This window comes from Seriola aureovittata, chromosome 24 (assembly GCF_021018895.1).
Source record: "Seriola aureovittata isolate HTS-2021-v1 ecotype China chromosome 24, ASM2101889v1, whole genome shotgun sequence".
NCBI classification, from domain to species: Eukaryota; Metazoa; Chordata; class Actinopteri; order Carangiformes; family Carangidae; genus Seriola; species Seriola aureovittata.
In genome coordinates, this window is record NC_079387.1 from 6,291,050 (window position 1) to 6,308,589 (window position 17,540).

Here is a 17,540-nt window from a genome sequence, read left to right on the forward strand (position 1 = left end):
GACTATTCCTCCTCTGCAACAGGCAGGAAGAGTTTACGCTGGAGTTTCATTAAAAGTAACTGGCAAAGCAGATATCCTATTATCAACAGCGCACTGAGGCACATCACAAACAACTGGAAGTCCATTCACAGCGAAGAAAAACCTCATTCATTTAGAGAAAAGAACTGATATAAAACTTCACATCTGTATAAACAATGATAAAACAATGGTCAACATATAAGAATATCATATAACAATATTACAATAACGAAGACTTAATTGTTATATAATCGGTTTCATTTTTCAACGAAGGTGCCTATTGGCATCATCTACTTTTCACTTACTGACGCAAACATCACTCATCCGTCTCTGAGGGAGCAAATTGTGGAAGTCCACCTTAAGAGCAACAGGTCATAAAAGTGAAGCGTTGTAATTTCATGATTTCCCAGCAGATGGTAGACACGTGTTGAGGAAAATCCCCGGAGTGCAGCGGAGATTTCCCAGCACTTGATGGAGCAATGACACACTCAGCCGACAGGTGGCGCCTTTGAATCACGCATGGTTTTACGGTTCGTCATGAGGCGGTACAAGCCGGGAGCCAGTGGCCGCCGGGAGGCGAGCTTGGCACAGCACTGTAACCTGCTGTGTGGATCAATGAGTGATCATGGGCTACACTTCAGGAGATGAGAAGCGGGAGATGTTTGGATGTGGCAAAGCTGGAAAATGTTGCACATTTATCTGACAATTACTTTTCAGATGAATATTTTACATCCAAGTCATATGACCAGATAATTAAATATGTTGTATTTTTTATAGGTTAACCTGCAATCAACAATAAGGTTGTTACTGTAAAATGAGAAGCACCTTTTATTTATTGATATTTTTGCCTGTTTTCTCTTCGGTGCTTTGGAATTTATCTTATTTCCATGGGGTCTGATAAAGTTAATGATGACCCCTGAGTGTCAGCCTACTATTACACAGTGATTAATGCAGTTGGAGTCATTGTCTCAGATATGAGTGTTTAATTTCAATGTTTTATTTTATTTTATATGCCTTAATCGTCTTCTTAAATGACACCATTGCAGGCAGGTTTACTGGGAAGTCAAATGAAGTTTCTTGACTGATTTGAAACTCAAATGCATGTGATAAAAATTAAATATGAATGTTTTAATGCAATGACAATATAAACGACACAGAAACAAAGACATTTAAATATATAGATTTTATGTACATATATTCATGTGGATGACTAGAAAAGAAACACTATATTCTTACAAAGGAATGATTCTGCACAGTCATATTCCTAAGTTAAATAGTAATTTGATACAAAATTAGTATAATAAATAAAACTCATCTCATTGTTTTTTTATTCACACATACCAGTTGTACAAACAATAAATTACAAGTTCAGTGCTGTGTTTCTGTCGTTCAGCGAGAGGGGTTTCCCCACTGGAAGAGTCAGAGTAAGTTGTGTGTATGTATATGTGTGAGTGTGTGAGTGTGTGTGTGTGTGGAGTGTGTGTGTCTGAGATACTCAAAAACTGTGTGACTGATGGATAGTTTCAATGGTGTGTGTCTGTATGTGTACATTTCTGTGTAAATATGGTTGAATACAAACACATATATGAAAGATCTATTCATGTACAAAAATGTCTACATTGTGTAAATAAATCTGAACGTGTGAGGCAAGAAGAGAGAACACTTTGTGAGTGGTATGTTGACCCGGGTCGAGTAGTATCTGAAAATGTTTCTCAGGGTTTGTTTTCTCCTGCACAGGTGCCAGATGGGTGAGGTTTGCCACACAGGAAAATAGGAAGGGCACCGGAAAGTTTCACACAATTACAGGAAGGTATTTCTGAGTCCATTAGGTATGAACTCAACAGGACTTTGTTGCGCTGAGGCTTAATTACCATTCAGGAGAGTTTTTTTTTTTCTTTCATATGTTGTCTTAAAAAGAAGCCTGGCCTTGAGGCATATTCATGTTATCTACACTCTGAAGGCATCGCTGGTTAAGCTGCTGCTGCTAAAGATGGATGATACTGTTTGGTTGGGTGGAGGATTTTTAAGGGTCAGTTCACCCAAATTAAAAAAAAGCATATTTTCTCACAGTCGCACACGCTAACGCAGATTGCTATTTGCAGCAGCCTGTTAGCTTAGCTTAGCATTAAGACTGGAAACAGGGGTAAATTGTTGTGTTTGTGCTTCGTTTTTTAGTGTTTATGATGTGCTGAGCAGTTAACCTCAGAGGTGAGGGTAGGCTGCTTCATATTCAAGGGACAGACGCCACAGTGGTGTCAATCTCCCCGTCTAAGTCTCAGCACATTTTTAATATGTCAATCCGTTTCTTTCAGAGTTCCCCAGTCGTCACAGGGACTATTTCCTCTGTAGAAAGTAGTTCCAGTACAAAGTGTTGACAGTGAGGTCTGTGGATTGTCTGTAACTCAGGGATTGTTTTTGGAGAAACAAGTTCTGGTGAATTATTAAAAGTAAGTTTTCAAAGCTGTGAGCAGCAAGAATGAACTCCCAGTCATTTGTTAAGGTGGAGTTGGATGTCTCAAAGTGAGTAAGTGAGAAAATTAATTTCCTGGGTGACCTGACCCTTAAACATCCTCAGCCAAATGTCACAATACCATCGCTGCCCTAATGAGCCATTCTGTGGCACAATCTGAATTGTTGTATTTTGGCAAACTCCACCCATCAGGGTTGGAGACAGGTTGAAATAATAAATTGCAAATACAGGATGTATGAGTAAAATAGAGAATGAGTGATGAAAAGAAAAAAAAAAGAGAAAGAATTGAATTGCAAAAGGACAGTAATGACTGCATTAGTATCTCTCTTGCTGTCGTTGCAAGTATCCAGGGCACACATTGTCATATTAGCATTGTTTCCTAAACAGATAAACAGACAAACAGACATTGACTGCCACAACAAAACAAAAAAAAACACACAAACATGAGGACTGTAAACCTCCCAGCACCAGCACAATGATTGATACGAGTGGAACTGAGAGTTAAGAAGACACAGTAGAACAGAACACATGTTCACGGTACGTACTGTATGTGCTTTAAACACAGGTCTGGGTGCATGAATGTGTTCGCGCGCACACACACACACACACACACGCACACGCACACAAAAATCAAGCATCGCCACCAAATCTGATTCATCATTACCCTCCATAAATGTTAAGGAGTGTCGTGGTTACTTTGCCCCTTTGTCGATTTAACTGTTGTAAGGTTTGTCCTCTGAAGGCCACCGTACTCTCCCTCTCTATCTCATCACACCATGCTGCTGTTTCTTCGCTGTACAGGTGTATCTAATACCTCTGTGCGTGGGGTAAACGTTCTTCCATAGAGAGGACATGAGACTGACCGGACCTTGGTACGACTGATTAGCTTCCCAGCTTTTTTTAATGCGTTGCCCATAAACCAAATGTCTGGGTTTACCCATTCATTCTTGGTCATGAAATCCCCCTCCCTCATGCATCCTCAGCTGTGGAATTGTATTCATAAACTTACACTTTCTTATGGATGTTAATGACTTAATGTTCATCACTATGGGTGATGCTGCTTCCCAGTTTTCAGCTGGACAGATCAGTCAAATAAAGACACAGAACGCTTATAGTCGGGGCACGAGGATAGCCCTGATCCAGGACCAGCATACGCATCTCCGTCTCCTGTAATGTGCACATTTCAGACACAGAGTGGCTCGTAGAATATTTACAGAGAGAATATTGGTAGGAAATCTTAGCAGAGATGATGCTCTAATATACTCTTTGGCCATCAGTAGCTCTCAAGTTGGTTTAATGTAAAAATAAAAAACCTGATGGATTATATGATGGAAGAGACCTTTGTTGATGTTTTTGTTACTTAGCGGTTGCTATGAAGATTGCTATAAAGACTGCCTACCATCCAGTGATTTCACATTTTCAACATTCTTCCTGTAACAAACTTTACGAGCTGCTAAGTCAATAAAATGTCCCCGTTACAGAAGCCGGCGTGGAACAGGACGACCATGCGGGCAGAAATGATGGCATGACTTTCAAATACCCACAGTGATTAGAACACATGAAATAGCATAAAAAAGACACAACATGCATGCCGTTACAGGGCAACACACACTAAGCCTCCAGGGTTTGGAGGACCGATGTAAAGACAACCAGTTATTGTCTATGTGGAAATGACATGCAACTCAAGTTCTTGGCTATGCCAGGGCAGTACTTGTCACTATCACACGGGAACTGTCCTCCAATTTACTCCAGCTCTGTATCGCTACTATGAATCCAGGACATTCCTCTGGCTCATAGTCAGCTACATGTCTGTGAGTCTCTGTATGACTGGTCCAGGCGCTTTCCGCCAACATTCACAGTCCTGCTTAAGGTCTATGTCTTAGTCTGTTCATTGGTCCACTCCTTGGTCCTACATCCAGCACTGGAGACCTTTATCAGAAGTACAGATTACAACTTCTTCCTACACATTGTTTCTCTTCTCCTTCCTCCTCAACATTTCTTCACCAGACAGTGTTTGAAGGCGGAGGGCCGGGAGCCCAGCATGCATCCTTTGGACAGTTTCCCGTCCTGGTCCTTACACTGCACTGTCCGGCTCTGCCAGCCAGTGTCACATGTCCTGGAGCAGGTCATCCAGGAGCCTGTTACCCACTGGGGCCCTGGGGGAGTGGTTGAGGGACCTGCAGCTGTAGGCGGCCCTGGAACCAGGACGATGGGAGCAGAGGAGGATGTAGTGGTGCTACTGGTGATGGAGGTGGTGGTGGTTCTTGTCGTGGTTGAGACCGTTGTAGTGCTCTGTGCAGGGGTTGACTTTGGGTTGGGGTTGAGTGGAGCTGACGGCTGCTGTGGGGCCGTCCGGCGAGGCATGAAGAAGCTATAACGAACATCCAGGGGCTTTTTGGCGTCTGTCGCTAGAATCTGAACCACCAAGGCTTCTTGGAGGGCCCCGGGGCCCATGCTGTGAAGCCATTCGTCCCTTTGGCTCCACCCACTGTAGTTCAGCACAGAACCATTGAATGGGATGATTGTCTCGGAGGTGGAGATCATGAACTTGCCGTTTAGGAGGTACTCGCCATTGGGTCGTCGGAGAGCCAGGTAGGCGGTGTAGCGGGTCTGGTCCTTGGCCTTGTGTTGACGAACCTTTACATGGGTGGAGCCTGCGGGGATCTTCACTACGTCAGTGTAGCCCTTACTGTTTGGTGAGAGAGAAAGGAGAGGGAAGATCGGATCAATCAGTACATGAGACAGTATTCTCTTTGTCTGCGTGCCAGCTGATGATTATAATATGTGAGCATCTCTTTCTCTTACCTCTTCTTTGTGAAGTTGCCCACTACACGTATACATCCCGTGCTGTCTCCTCCACAGATACCACACTTGTCAAACTGCAGCTTGGAGCCGATAATGCCGTCGCATCCCGTCCGCACACATTTCCCCTTCACACACACTGAGCTGCTGTAAGGACGACACTCTGTTCCGTCTGCCACCTGAACACAGAGTCACGATATCACCATCATCCAACACCTTGTTTTGTTTTCCATCAAATACACAGAACCCTTTTCTTTCTTATTAACTCACCCTCTGAGAGAACACCACATAGTATCCTGTTCCTTTGGCTCTGCAGGTCAGCTTGCACACATCTTTAGGGAGAACTCCGGCGTATTTCGGCACCCACTCCACAAAGGTCTTCACCCCTTTAGGATCCGTCTGGGGACCGTTGCGCACCTCACATTGCTCCTGACGGAAATTCTTATCTAGAGAAAAGATCAATTACAAGAAGTGTGAAATGATGGACTCTATATTTTTTAGCTTGAAATATTACGAGAATGTTATCATGATCAAGCGTGTATCCTCAGGGTGTTACACTCACTCGATGCCGGGCACGGTGTGACGTTGCAGGACCGATAGATGGCTCTCTTCCCGGTGCAGTAGCGCCCGTTGTTCCGTGGCGGCGGGTTGTTGCACAGACGCTGGGCGAACTGCACCCCACCTCCGCACGTTCTGGAGCACGCACCCCAAGGACCCCAAGAGCTCCAGCTGCCATGGTTGGAAGCCTGAGAGAGGGAGGGGTGAAAAAGAAAAAGAGAGGAGAGGGAAGATGAAAGAGGAGATAAGGGTCGGGGGAAATGACAGCAGAGGAGAGATCAGAGAGTAGAGGGGGATGAAAGACGACAATTAGTACTTATCAGACATGTTGGAAGTCAGAGTGGTTGCTGGCCAAGCCACGTGTCACAGGGAAAGAGACAGATTTGTGATAAAGAAAAATGTGGCACGCATTGTGGCTGTGGAAAGAGACGGACAGAAAAAGAACGAGGTTAACCTCATGTGATAATAACTAAAGTCTGTTTAAAGCTGCAGCTCACATGCTTCCCCCGAGGAAGAGCCTGAATGAAATTCTCGAGGTAACTAATTTTTGTTTTTTCCAACCAACTGTATAAAAAAAATGACTGAATAAGTAGCTTTTGACATTTTATGAGACAAAGTTGATTTAATGATCCTGAAGCTCTGCAAAGTTTCTTTGGAAACAGTCTGTTCATTTAGTTCCACTGCTACTGAACTTCTTTCCACAGTAAAAGCTACTTAATCTGCAATCATACTGCAAGAAATATAGGGAGGTTAAAAGACTGTGAAGTCCAAAATGGAGGGGGGGGGGGTTAACATTGCTCTCAGCGGCAAACTGGTCGTCATGCAGGGCAGAGAAAATGAAGCGAGGCAGAAGTTGGATCCACGCGCTCAGTCGGCCGCCAAGGATCATGTCAGACTCATCAAATGTCATGTGACAAATAAACACAAAGAAAATATTCTTTCCCTCTTTCCCCATTCATTTTGACTTTCACTCTTTTTTCTCTCCGTGACACACACGCACACGCACACACACACACACACAGTGTCGACACTCTGCCAAGAACAGATTTGGTGCTTGAAGTCATTAAGGCCAAATTCAATTTAGATCTGTTTAAGTGAGGCCAAGAGAACAAACAGCACAGATCAGCAGAGACCTAAATAAAGCAGACCACACAGTGGAGCCACATAAGGAACCTGTGACATTTTTCACTTCAAGTGTCTCCGTCTCTGCTTCATCTTTTTCAACAGATGAGTTTGTACAATGTGGAAACAATGAGAGCTTAAAATATCAGTTTTTGAGCTATAAAAAGGAATCTATTTTAGATTTTTGCCATTTTTGTCTCCCTTGTCTCCAGGAGTTGTCTTACCGAGTAGTGCCTCTTGCGGGTCTTGTCCACACACTTCCCCTGCAGGCAGATGCGTCCCTTCCCGCAGGGCGTTCCCTCCACGGCCGGCAGCTTCTTGGTCAGACACACCATCTGTCCCTGGCGAATCACGGCGCACCACAGCCGAGAACATACGTCCATGCCCGGGCAGACTGTGTACTCTGGGCCGAAGGCCAGGCGACACTGACGGACGGCGTCGTAGCTCTGCCCTGGGAGCTCCTCGGGGCCAAGAAGGGGCTGGCGAGGAGAATCGAGGAGACACTCGGCTGTGGCAGAGAAGATGAAGAAGAAGAAGAAGAAGAAGAAGAAGGAAATTTGAAAAAAGGGTCCACGACCTGCAGAGTCTTGGTGCTCCATGGCTGCCTATCACTGGTGTTGAAAGTCTATTTTAGTCTTTTGACAAACCAGTGTGACTTATCACTCAATAAAAGTTCTGGAGCGGCAGCAGACTGAAACCGATGCTGTTGCTACATGACTTATGCCAGCAGCGATGGAACTGCTTAGCAAAACGTCAACAACAATGCTTTATGGTCGACATGAATGAAAGTGCTTCACAAAATGCAAAGTCTGACTCATCTTGATTTCCTGCCAGTGATTTGTCTTTGGCTGAACTGCAGCTACACTCTTGAAGAAGTTAACAGGATTGTAAATTAGAGATTACAGTTTTGTTTGGTAGTAAACAGCTCTCAGTGATACGTGCTGCAGGAGGGAAGTCAAATTCACATGGAGGTGATTTGTAGATGGAGAAAACAAAACCTCTACTGGCCTGGAAACGTTCTCACAATTAACAAATGTTTGCAAAAGCACAAGCACGGACTCTTTCTCCCACGCTCACCGTTGCCATCGTCAAAGAAGTCAGTGATGGTTGCCGAGGTGCAGCGGCTCCAGGGTTTGGAGGCGTCGATGGAGGTGAGGATGGATGACATGAGCCGCTTGTCGCTGTTCACTCCGAAGCGCTCCTCGCAGAACTTGGAGTCGTCGTGGGACAAACCGAGCAGGTGACCTGGGGCAGAGAGAGAGAGAGAGAGAGAGAGAGAGGGAGGGAGAGAGAGAGAGAGAGAGAGAGAGGCCATTTTTTCAGGGGAAATTTGAAACGACAGGACTTTTGCACGTGCTGCGAGAATGAGATGAGAAAACAAGTGTATGACATCACACAACACTCTGGTGATATTCATCAGTGAGAGGGAGATGTGCCAACAGATGTGAGTGTGCTTGCCCTGGCTGGTCTGCCTCATTGTTTGTATGCTGGTGTGTGTATCCATGCCTACCTATCTCATGCGCGACAGTAAACGCGGCGTGAAGCCCGTCATCCTCGATGACGGCGCAGCTTCTTTCTGGAGAGCAGATGGTGCCCACGTCCGCCATGCCCAGGGTGTCACAGGAGTGGTGGCCGCAGAGGTCCTGCACAAAGGAAACACTGTAAGTTGAAACTAATCCAGAGAGGAGGGGGAAACCAGTTCATTTCAGCGTTTATCTCAATAGTTTTATTCAAAGACACGATCCCAATGATCCCAGCTCTCTGTATGTAAAATTGGCACAGTGGCCCTTTAATTTTTCATCCACTGCTTTTAATGCCCACTTCCTTCCTGTGCCTCCACTATCTCTCTGTCTCCGTCGCAGGGTGCCAGAGTGCACAGTATTGATCTTTGTTTTGATTCCCACACATGTCCATGCAGATGAGGCCTCGGGGGGCTCAGCCTGACCCCGCTGAGCGCACAGATCAATCAGTTAATCATACTGTCACATCAGCGCACACGCGCCTGCACATGCGCCCGCGTGCATGTACATGCACACTCACAGTGCAATCTGATGTGCATGTACATTCAGTGCACAGATGTATGATGGCAAGCATTCGTGCACACACACGCGCGCACACACACACACGCACACACACACACGCGCACACACACACACACACACACACACACACACACACACACACACACACACACACACACACACACACACATCCTGTAGAGAGGATGAATCGTCATGTTAAGTGGTGCTGACAGGGCCTGCTGGGTCATGTGTGTGAAGCACTCTGGGGAGGGTGTTTACCCGTTCCAGGCCGATCGGTTTGGAACAAACTGCCTTGTGTTCTGCACTCACACACATGACTGACTGGGCAGGGCCACCTCACGCACACACACACACACACACACACACACACACACACACACACACACACACACACACACACACACACACACACACACACACACACACACACACACACACACAAACACACACGCAGATACACACTCATGAACACACTGTAACTTTAAGAATGTACATGTAAATGAGCAGGTGTTTACTTGCACATACAGAGCATATACATCACTTATTTGGCAGACAGACAGACAGACAGACAGACAGACAGACAGACAGACAGACACACACACACACACACACACAGAGTACAGGAGGAGTGTGCCTGCTTTTGCGAGTCGACTGTTGGATACATGAGAAGCACACAAAGGCTCAGTCTGACTGAATGAATGGCTGCTGAGCCGAGAGCCAAACTATGCTTGAGTTTGTCTTTATTTCTCCGTGCGCAGACCAGCTTGAAAACTATAGAAGAAAGCCTGTTTGTTTTGAATCAGACAGTGAGAACGTATAGAGAAGTTTACTTTCATATTTGATCTGTTTCTCTTTCCCCGTTTCCCACACTCTTTCACCTCGACACCCTTAACACCTCCCTCCATTTCATTTATTTATTCATTCATCCCCTCCCAGGCTCTGGTCTGAGAACAGTTTTTGTTTCGCTCTTTCTTATATACACAGCTTTCACTGGTACAGCACAGACTAACAGTAAACACGTGGGTGAAGAGGAGAAAAATGGGAATCTCTGTTAGAAATTAAAAAGTGACGTGTGAAAAATTCCTGAAAAGTCACATCCCTATCTATATATTGTTGTCCTTTGTTTTCATCCAAAGACCTCTGAGAGGCAAGTAAAGAAAAAAAAAAAAAAGAAAGGAAGGGAAAGAGAAGGAAACAGATGCCGAGGAGAAAGGGTGGGGAGGGGGGCGCCGGAAATTAAAGAGAAGACCTGGGAGAGCAAGGAGTTACAGAAATATTGGCAGAAATAACAGAAGAACAGGTGGCAAGCAGGTTGTCAAGGTTAGGAGACAGATCAGAGACCACTTGCAATCTAGGCCAAGGTGAGTGTTAAATAAACAGCCAGCCAGCCAGCCAGACACACACACACACACACACACACAAACTAAAACACACTGCAGGCTCATTTCAACAAAGCTGCTGATCAAATGCAACAAAAAAAAAAAAACAGTTTTCTACCAGTGACGGACAGGCTGTCAAATGACGTGAGACATGATGATCCACAGGTGAATAACAGACATGTCATCTGCATGGGACACTACCTGGTTCTTATACGTTGGTGGAAAGTAATTTACTCAACAACTGTACTTAAAGTCCCTATAATCAATATTTTTTATATCAACAGTGGATCACATGACTACTTGTATGTGAAAAGTGTTGCTCATGGTTACGAACCCACAGATAATTGACCCCACTGTGCAGTTCCCCCTCAGCTCTATGGAGCATTTTAGCGTCATTGTTTTGGTTTTCTAGCCCGTACAGATACGACTCCAACGACTGTAGGATACGAACCAACATGAACCAGCGCGAGGTCAGCGCTCATAGGAAACTTCAGACCATGATTGTAAACAGGAGTGCAGCTTAAAAGCCACCGGTGCATCACAGTGTGAAGAGGGCGAGGTTCATGTGTTGTCACAGGACCAGACTGAACTCTGGCCAGTTGTGTATGTCGACAGACCCGGGGCCAGGGTGGAGGGTTTGGGATCCATGAGCTGTCTGCAGGTTGTCAACATACACCAGACGAAATACAGCATGTGTGAAATATCAAGAACAGTTAAAACAAATAGAGGGAGTAGCTGTGACGGGGGCGAGGGCTGGGAAATGTACACTTTAATGTACAGAGAGGAGAGGAGAGGAGAGGAGAGGAGAGGAGAGGAGACAAGTGCTCAGGAAAGGAGTTCAAACTGGTAAATGATGTAACTATGTGTTAAACATACATGTGTTGGAAATGTATGGAGTACAGGTACATGCTGTGTCTACATCAGTGTGCGTTTTGCATCCATCACCATTACATAATAATCTCTTTATGTTGTTGTTTTACAGTTTTCTATTTACACTAAGAACTTGTAATAAAAAACAAACAAGATTTGTTACTAAAGTTTTTGTTCGGATTTGACAATGTTAATAAATCCTTTTTTTTTTTAACATCACTTTGATTATTTGATTATTTTGTATTGAGTATACATTTGACCTGAGCTCAGTGAAAGTGACCAAACACCAGGCCGGGTGAAAAGGTCAACAGTTCAATATCAATGGCGTCACAAGTTCCTGCTAGAAACATCAATCCAAATATTTGAGCTGTTGCTGTAAAAGCATGAACACATGTGTATGTCAATATCTGCACAGCCCTACAGCTCTCTGGCACCTTACAGTGGGGCTTTGTCCACTGTCCCAGCTCACAACAAGTAAACACAGCCATGCATAACATTTAATGTTCCCATATACACAGATGCACTCTCAGAGGAGTCCCCTCAATGTGCCTGTTGTTTTGTTCTGGTGCTGGTATGTGCAGGACCGGGTGACAGCGCCACACGGGTCAGCTCACTGCGGGTACGGGGTGTTGGAGTAATTGGAGCCGACCACAAAGGGACGAGTTCCCTCCAACCCCGCGCACCCCTGCTGCACCCCTCCCGCCCCGATGTGGTCTGACTTCACAGTCACTAAGTCTTCAATGAGCTTCAGTTCTAGTTCAGCAGACTACAATAATCAGGATTTACTCCACAGCCGCTCCAAATACAAAGAGGAAAGAGGACTTATACTACTATTTGGTTACCTCTGACATTCAGTACAATGGACTACCATGCAGACCATCTCCTATTACACATCTGAACTGAATCTACAGCACTGCCAAGTCTGCCTTTCTTTGTTAAGTCTCCATTGGGGCCACAACCAAAGTTATTTTCCTGAAAAAAATAGTGAACACATTACTGTGCCTCGTACATCACACGTCTTTTCTTTTTCAACTCAGACAGCAGTGAGGTCTGAGGTACCTGAGCCAAACAAAGTTATTTCCTCGCTGGCATTCTCTCAGTGGAAACATTAATGGCTCTATCCTGTTTGTAAAATGACGACTTTTGTGCAGCTCTTGACATCGTATGGGGATCTTTCCTGGCAAAATGATTAATGGCTAAATGAAAGTGTGGTTCTCATAAAGAATAGAGCTAAAATAAGCATTTTTCAAAATGTCAGCATCTTCACCTACCACAATTTGTCCTTAGCTGCCATGAGTGGATACAAATTCCTCAAGAAAAGGACTCTTGCAAGAATGTGTTTGTTTTAAACTCCACCTTCTTTCAATGGCACGAAGTGTTTAGATGTAAACAAACCTCGGCCCTGCTTGTCTGCGCACTATAATGATCAACAAGGTAAAGAAACAGCAATTTACGCACTCAGCCAAAAACACAGAGTCCTGATAATGGCCTTTAATAGCCAAAGAGTTCAGAGGTCAGACTTTAAGTAAGGCAGTGGCTGCTCTTTTTGGCTTAAACACTCACCTCTACAGTACTAAGGTCACGACCCTAAACTCAAGTCCTCTGCACGTTGACCGAATTCAGCTGCAATTAAGCTCATTTGTTCTAAAGAAATGCAACACAGGGGGATCACACACACACCATGTTTCCCAGAGGTCTGTACTGTGTTACATGGGTTATAACAATCCGGTGACAGGTTACATCTACAGTATGACTCCCAGGTTCAAGAGTGAAGGTGAGATGTGCGTGAATGACGGTCAGGAGACAGGTTTTGAATAATGCAAGTGCTGCGACAGGTGAGACACAGATTAAGTGTCTTGTTAATATTGGCTGTTTATGATGGGATGCAAACATGAAGGACCAAGTAGAATAAAGAAAAATCCACAGCACACTGCCTGTTATGTTTCATTAGAGCTTCCTGTCCATTTTGCCTCAGCCCTCCTGTCCTGACGCTGTCTCAGAGGCATCCGGATTACTATTTCTCTGCCCGCCTGACCCTGCTCACCCTGCCAAACCCAACTGATGATGGCATTTCTTCTTCCAGTCCTGCCTGTGCAGGTGTAGTGGCAACGAGGGTAGTAAGGAGCCACGAGGTGGTTGGCACAAAAGTGCTGTGCCACTTTGCCAACATGCCAACCTCAGGTATGCACTACCGGCTGCCGTGCCAATGCATGACGGTGCCAATTTGGCACCAGCACCAGAAGATCCGGGGTAATACCTCCGGTGCTTGCTGCTTCGCCCGAGCCATGACAAAACCTTGCATGTCTTGAACACACCGCAGTCCAAGGCGAAGCTATCTGACACGTCAACTGGAGCTAACCACCATGAAGCCACACCCGGAGGGGTGAAAAATGCATGTAGATCTGCTGCTGCCCTGTGGCTTTGGACCAGGCCGGGAGAGAAGGAGGAGGAAGAAGGAGGGGGGAGGGGACGATGAAAGAAGGGATAAATGAGTGTGGTCTCGGTAAACGTAAGGCTTCTCACAGGGTGGATGTGTTTGTTTTTCTGACAGCTCCCAGCCCCAGCTGACAGACTCTGGAGAAGTAACTGGGAAAAAATGTGCAGACTGGTGAGAGAGAGACAGAGAGAGAGAGAGAAAAAGTGAAAGGCTGGGATAGCTACCTAATTAACAACAGTTTCAAGGGAGTTTTAGGGATATTTCTGCAATGCACCCAGCAGCTGATTTCAAACCTCCTACCCTGGGAAGAATGTGCGTGCACGTGAGTGGGCACGCGCCTCAGATCACACAGGCTTTTGGGCTGTCAGGGGACTGGGAGGGGGAGGCTGGAGACAGAGGAGTCTGCCTAGAAAAACACCAGGCGCAGGAAATACACTTTTTATGGCTGTTTCACTGACGCTGCGCTGCGTTACGCACGCAAGATTCAGCACAAAGGAAGAGGGGCAGGAACAGAAAACACACACAAAAAAAAAAAAAGGGGGGGGGGGGGGTAACCAGAGACATGGAGGGAGCAGGTTGTGCAGTCTTCACTTCTGACTGACTGTGATTCTGATGGGGAATGGTTCACAGTCAGACAGGATTAGCGCTTTATGTGTGGCTTCCCTACGGGCTCAAGGAAAAAATAACAAGCAATTAGACTGTTACAGGTATAAAATATGAAAAGGTGACGTGTGTGAGTTATTTTCATGACAGGGTGTGTTTTATAGCCTATTTACAATGAGCCTCTCCAGGCTCAACCTGCCAGGAGCTTACACTCAACCAGCTGCAACCGCGTGCACCATCAAAACAAACCGTGGCGTCACTGCGCTGCCTTGGCATCACACCGGGGCTCTAAGCCGCCTCCCCTCCTCTGTGTGGGACAGAGGACAGGCAGAGCCGGCGCCTCGGTGCGCCTGCCAGGTGAGAGGAGCGGACAGGTGGAGGTTCGCAAAGCGAGGGGGGTTTGTTTACCTGCCTGGTGAAGAGGATGGCGGCGTCGTGGTGATGCTGGTGGTCGTCGTCCAGCGGGTTCTGTTGGTTCTGCCACTTGCAGAAGCTCTTGAGCGTGGCCGCCGCGTTCTTGGACACCTCCAGCCCTTTCTCCTTCTCACTCACCGTGGTCACTTTCACCACCGACAGCCGGATGGGGTTCTCGATGCTGGCGTGCCCGTACAGCTTGGAGGCGATGGAGGCCAGTGTGAGCAGGTAGTGGTTCAAGTCCTTTCCGTATTTCTTTATCATGGTCTCGTCGGCCACCAGGAGCAGCTCCACGTGCCTGGCGCGTGAGACTGACCTTTTGCGCCGCGTGCCAGTCTCTGGAGCGGCAGGTTTGATGAGCCGGCTCCACCATGTTCGCCCGCGCGCATTGTGGTCATCAGTGTGTCCCACTGTGAGCCCCTCTCTGTCCAGCCTCCCCTTCCCCCGACCTCTGTGCCGGCGTTTCCCCACCGCATCCCTGCGTCCTCTGCGCCCGTCGCGCGTCCCGCAGCTCTCGCGCCCTTCGCTCATGGCCTCGAAGCTGAAGCTCTCGCGCGTGAACACATGGAGCGCGCTCTCCGCGTCCTTGTCCTGCAGGGCGCGCACGTCATGCTCGTGTCCCTTAGCCCTGATGATAGGTGTGATGGTGTAGCGCGCGTGGTTCACGGCGAAGAAGCCCTCGAGACCCCCGCCGCAGAGGTTGAAGACGGCCAGAGACTCCGGGTTGGAGTCCACTGTCCCGCGGTACACGCACTCCCGCTGCAAAGACGCGGAGCTCTCCCCCATCATAGCGAGCACGTACTGGGGGCTGAAGTGATGCGACAGCACCGACTCGTCCCGCTCCATGTCCAGCTGAAACCGGCTCCCATCCAGGTACACCAGGTAGCCCACCTTCCCTCCTCCGTGGTAAATCCGGTCAACGGTCCGCACGACTCCATCTGTCCTCCGGGCAGGTGTGAGAAGCGACCCGTTCGCAGGTGGAAGATAGAAACCCTGGAAAGTAGAGAGCCCGGCTCCCAGCTCCAACTCCACCACGCACAGCAACAGTAGCCGAAACCAGAGCATGCCCCCGGCCAGAGCACCAAGGAGCCGCACCATTGTTCATTCCAGCCCGACAAACATATATGTATCCACTAAAACAACCCCGGAGCGGTCAAAGACACAACTTTGAGTATTTGTTCCTCCAAAAAGCGCATCCTCCCGGTGTCCAAACCCCCCTTGCAAAAACACACAGTAGTAACCAACAGGCGAGGAAACAAAACCATTGAGGAAAAATGGAAAAGAAAAAAGAGCCGCAGAGAGGAACTGTGTGCAGGCTGCAGAGCACTGAGCTGAACTTGGAGAACAAAAACACAAAGTTTGCTCTTAATAGGACCCGGAGAGAAAAAGTCCTGCCCCCTTTGCGCTCAATCACCACTCCTCCACCCCCCTCTTCTCTTTCTCTCTCCCTCTGCCTCTCTTCCTCGAGTGAAGTCAAGTGCTGGAGGAGAGGAGAGAAACCTGAACAATGCTGTCACTGGAGTATTTCCCTCTGCCTCAGCAAAGGAAAGAGGAGCCTGTTGTGCTTCGCAAGTCCATCAAAATCCTTCTGAAAAAGACACAAAACAAAAGACCTGCAAAACTCCCAGGACCAACACCATTTATCTCAAGTCCAAAATGTGTCCATTAAACACCAGGCTGTTATTTTTACACTTTTACCACTTTGACTCCTTTAATAATTGAAGGCTAAAAGTCCAACAGGGTTTGACTGGAGAGTTTCAGCAAACTAGAGGGGAATAGATAATTTATGGCCAGTCCCGAATAAGAACTCTGGGAGTTCACCGTTCCCTGTGTGAGACATTTAATGGTGTGTGTGTATGTGTGTGAGACAGAGAGAGAGAGAGAGAGAGAGAGAGAGAGGGGGAGAGCGAGAGAGAGCAGGAGACTAGGAAATCAGTGAACATGCATACAGTAGGTGCTGTACTGCTGCACTTGGGTATAAGAGAGTAAAGGGGAAAAAGTGTGTGTAAGTGTGTAAGTTTGTGTAAGTGTGTGTGTGTGTGTGTGTGTGTGTGAAAGAGAGAGAGAAAGAGAGTCTGCAGGTGTGTGACTGCTTGGAACTGCCCTGGGAGCTGTCTTGATTATTTATTGTACCTTTAGGGAAGTGTAGTGCCAATGGGATGTCATACTTGGAGGGTGGGTGGGTGGGGGCACGTTGGGGGGTTAGCAATGCATACCTGACTGGGGCTGAAGTCACTGCCTCTCTCTCTCTCTCTCACACACACACACACACACACACACACACACTAAGAGCCAACAAGAGAGTGTGTTTGTAAGATGTCTTAAAAGTTCCAAAACACTGCTCATTTGCTGAGTCACCTAACAGCTATTACCTTTGCACACCACAGAGGGGGTTTCAGAGTGTGTGTGTGTGTGTGCGCACGCAAGAAGGAGGCCTCTCTTTGTGGATACACACCCACACACACACAAGAACCTGAGAACAGATATTACATTTCAACTTTGTTGCGCCCAAACGGTGAGAGGCTGTGTGTGCTCTCCCAAAGCGGTGCGCTAATCCAAAGCCCCCTTCTACGTGACTGAGCGGTGTGGATAGTGTGGTGCAGGGATGCAGCCAGGGAGTGAGCGAGAGGGAGCGTGGGTGGACGGTGGAAGCACGGCCAAAAAACGGAACACGGTGTGCTGCCACCGTAAGCCTCGCCCCCCCCTCGTCAAATCCCACCGTGGTACGATCCACACTTGAAGCATCCCACACCAAGGATTCGCTGTATTCAAACAAGCCTCCAGAAAAATGTCACTTGACAGTTCCTCAACACAGCTGAAGTCCC

General features: G+C 47.0%; 1 protein-coding gene across 1 annotated transcript; it reads right to left on the minus strand.

Annotated features, from left to right (window-relative positions):
* Window positions 1–1,186: 1,186 nt before the first annotated feature.
* Window positions 1,187–16,765, minus strand: LOC130165248 (A disintegrin and metalloproteinase with thrombospondin motifs 5). Its single transcript, XM_056370346.1, has 8 exons — window positions 14,710–16,765; window positions 8,481–8,613; window positions 8,048–8,215; window positions 7,195–7,478; window positions 5,853–6,036; window positions 5,561–5,736; window positions 5,294–5,469; window positions 1,187–5,177 (listed from the first exon to the last, which is right to left on the minus strand). The coding sequence occupies exons 1-8, from the start codon at window positions 15,811–15,813 to the stop codon at window positions 4,478–4,480; spliced, it is 2,925 nt and encodes a 974-aa protein (XP_056226321.1). The 5' UTR covers window positions 15,814–16,765; the 3' UTR covers window positions 1,187–4,477.
* Between the last annotated feature and the right edge of the window lie 775 nt (window positions 16,766–17,540).

Bases quoted from the DNA above. Each gene is read 5' to 3' on its own strand.
- LOC130165248 (XM_056370346.1), bottom strand. From the start codon at position 15,813: ATGGTGCGGCTCCTTGGTGCTCTGGCCGGGGGCATGCTCTGGTTTCGG. The intron at 8,216-8,480 runs GTAGGCATGGAT...TCTCTGCCCCAG, and splicing joins TACTGTCGCGCATGAGATAG to GTCACCTGCTCGGTTTGTCC. The intron at 5,737-5,852 runs GTGAGTGTAACA...TCTTTTCTCTAG, and splicing joins CACACCGTGCCCGGCATCGA to ATAAGAATTTCCGTCAGGAG.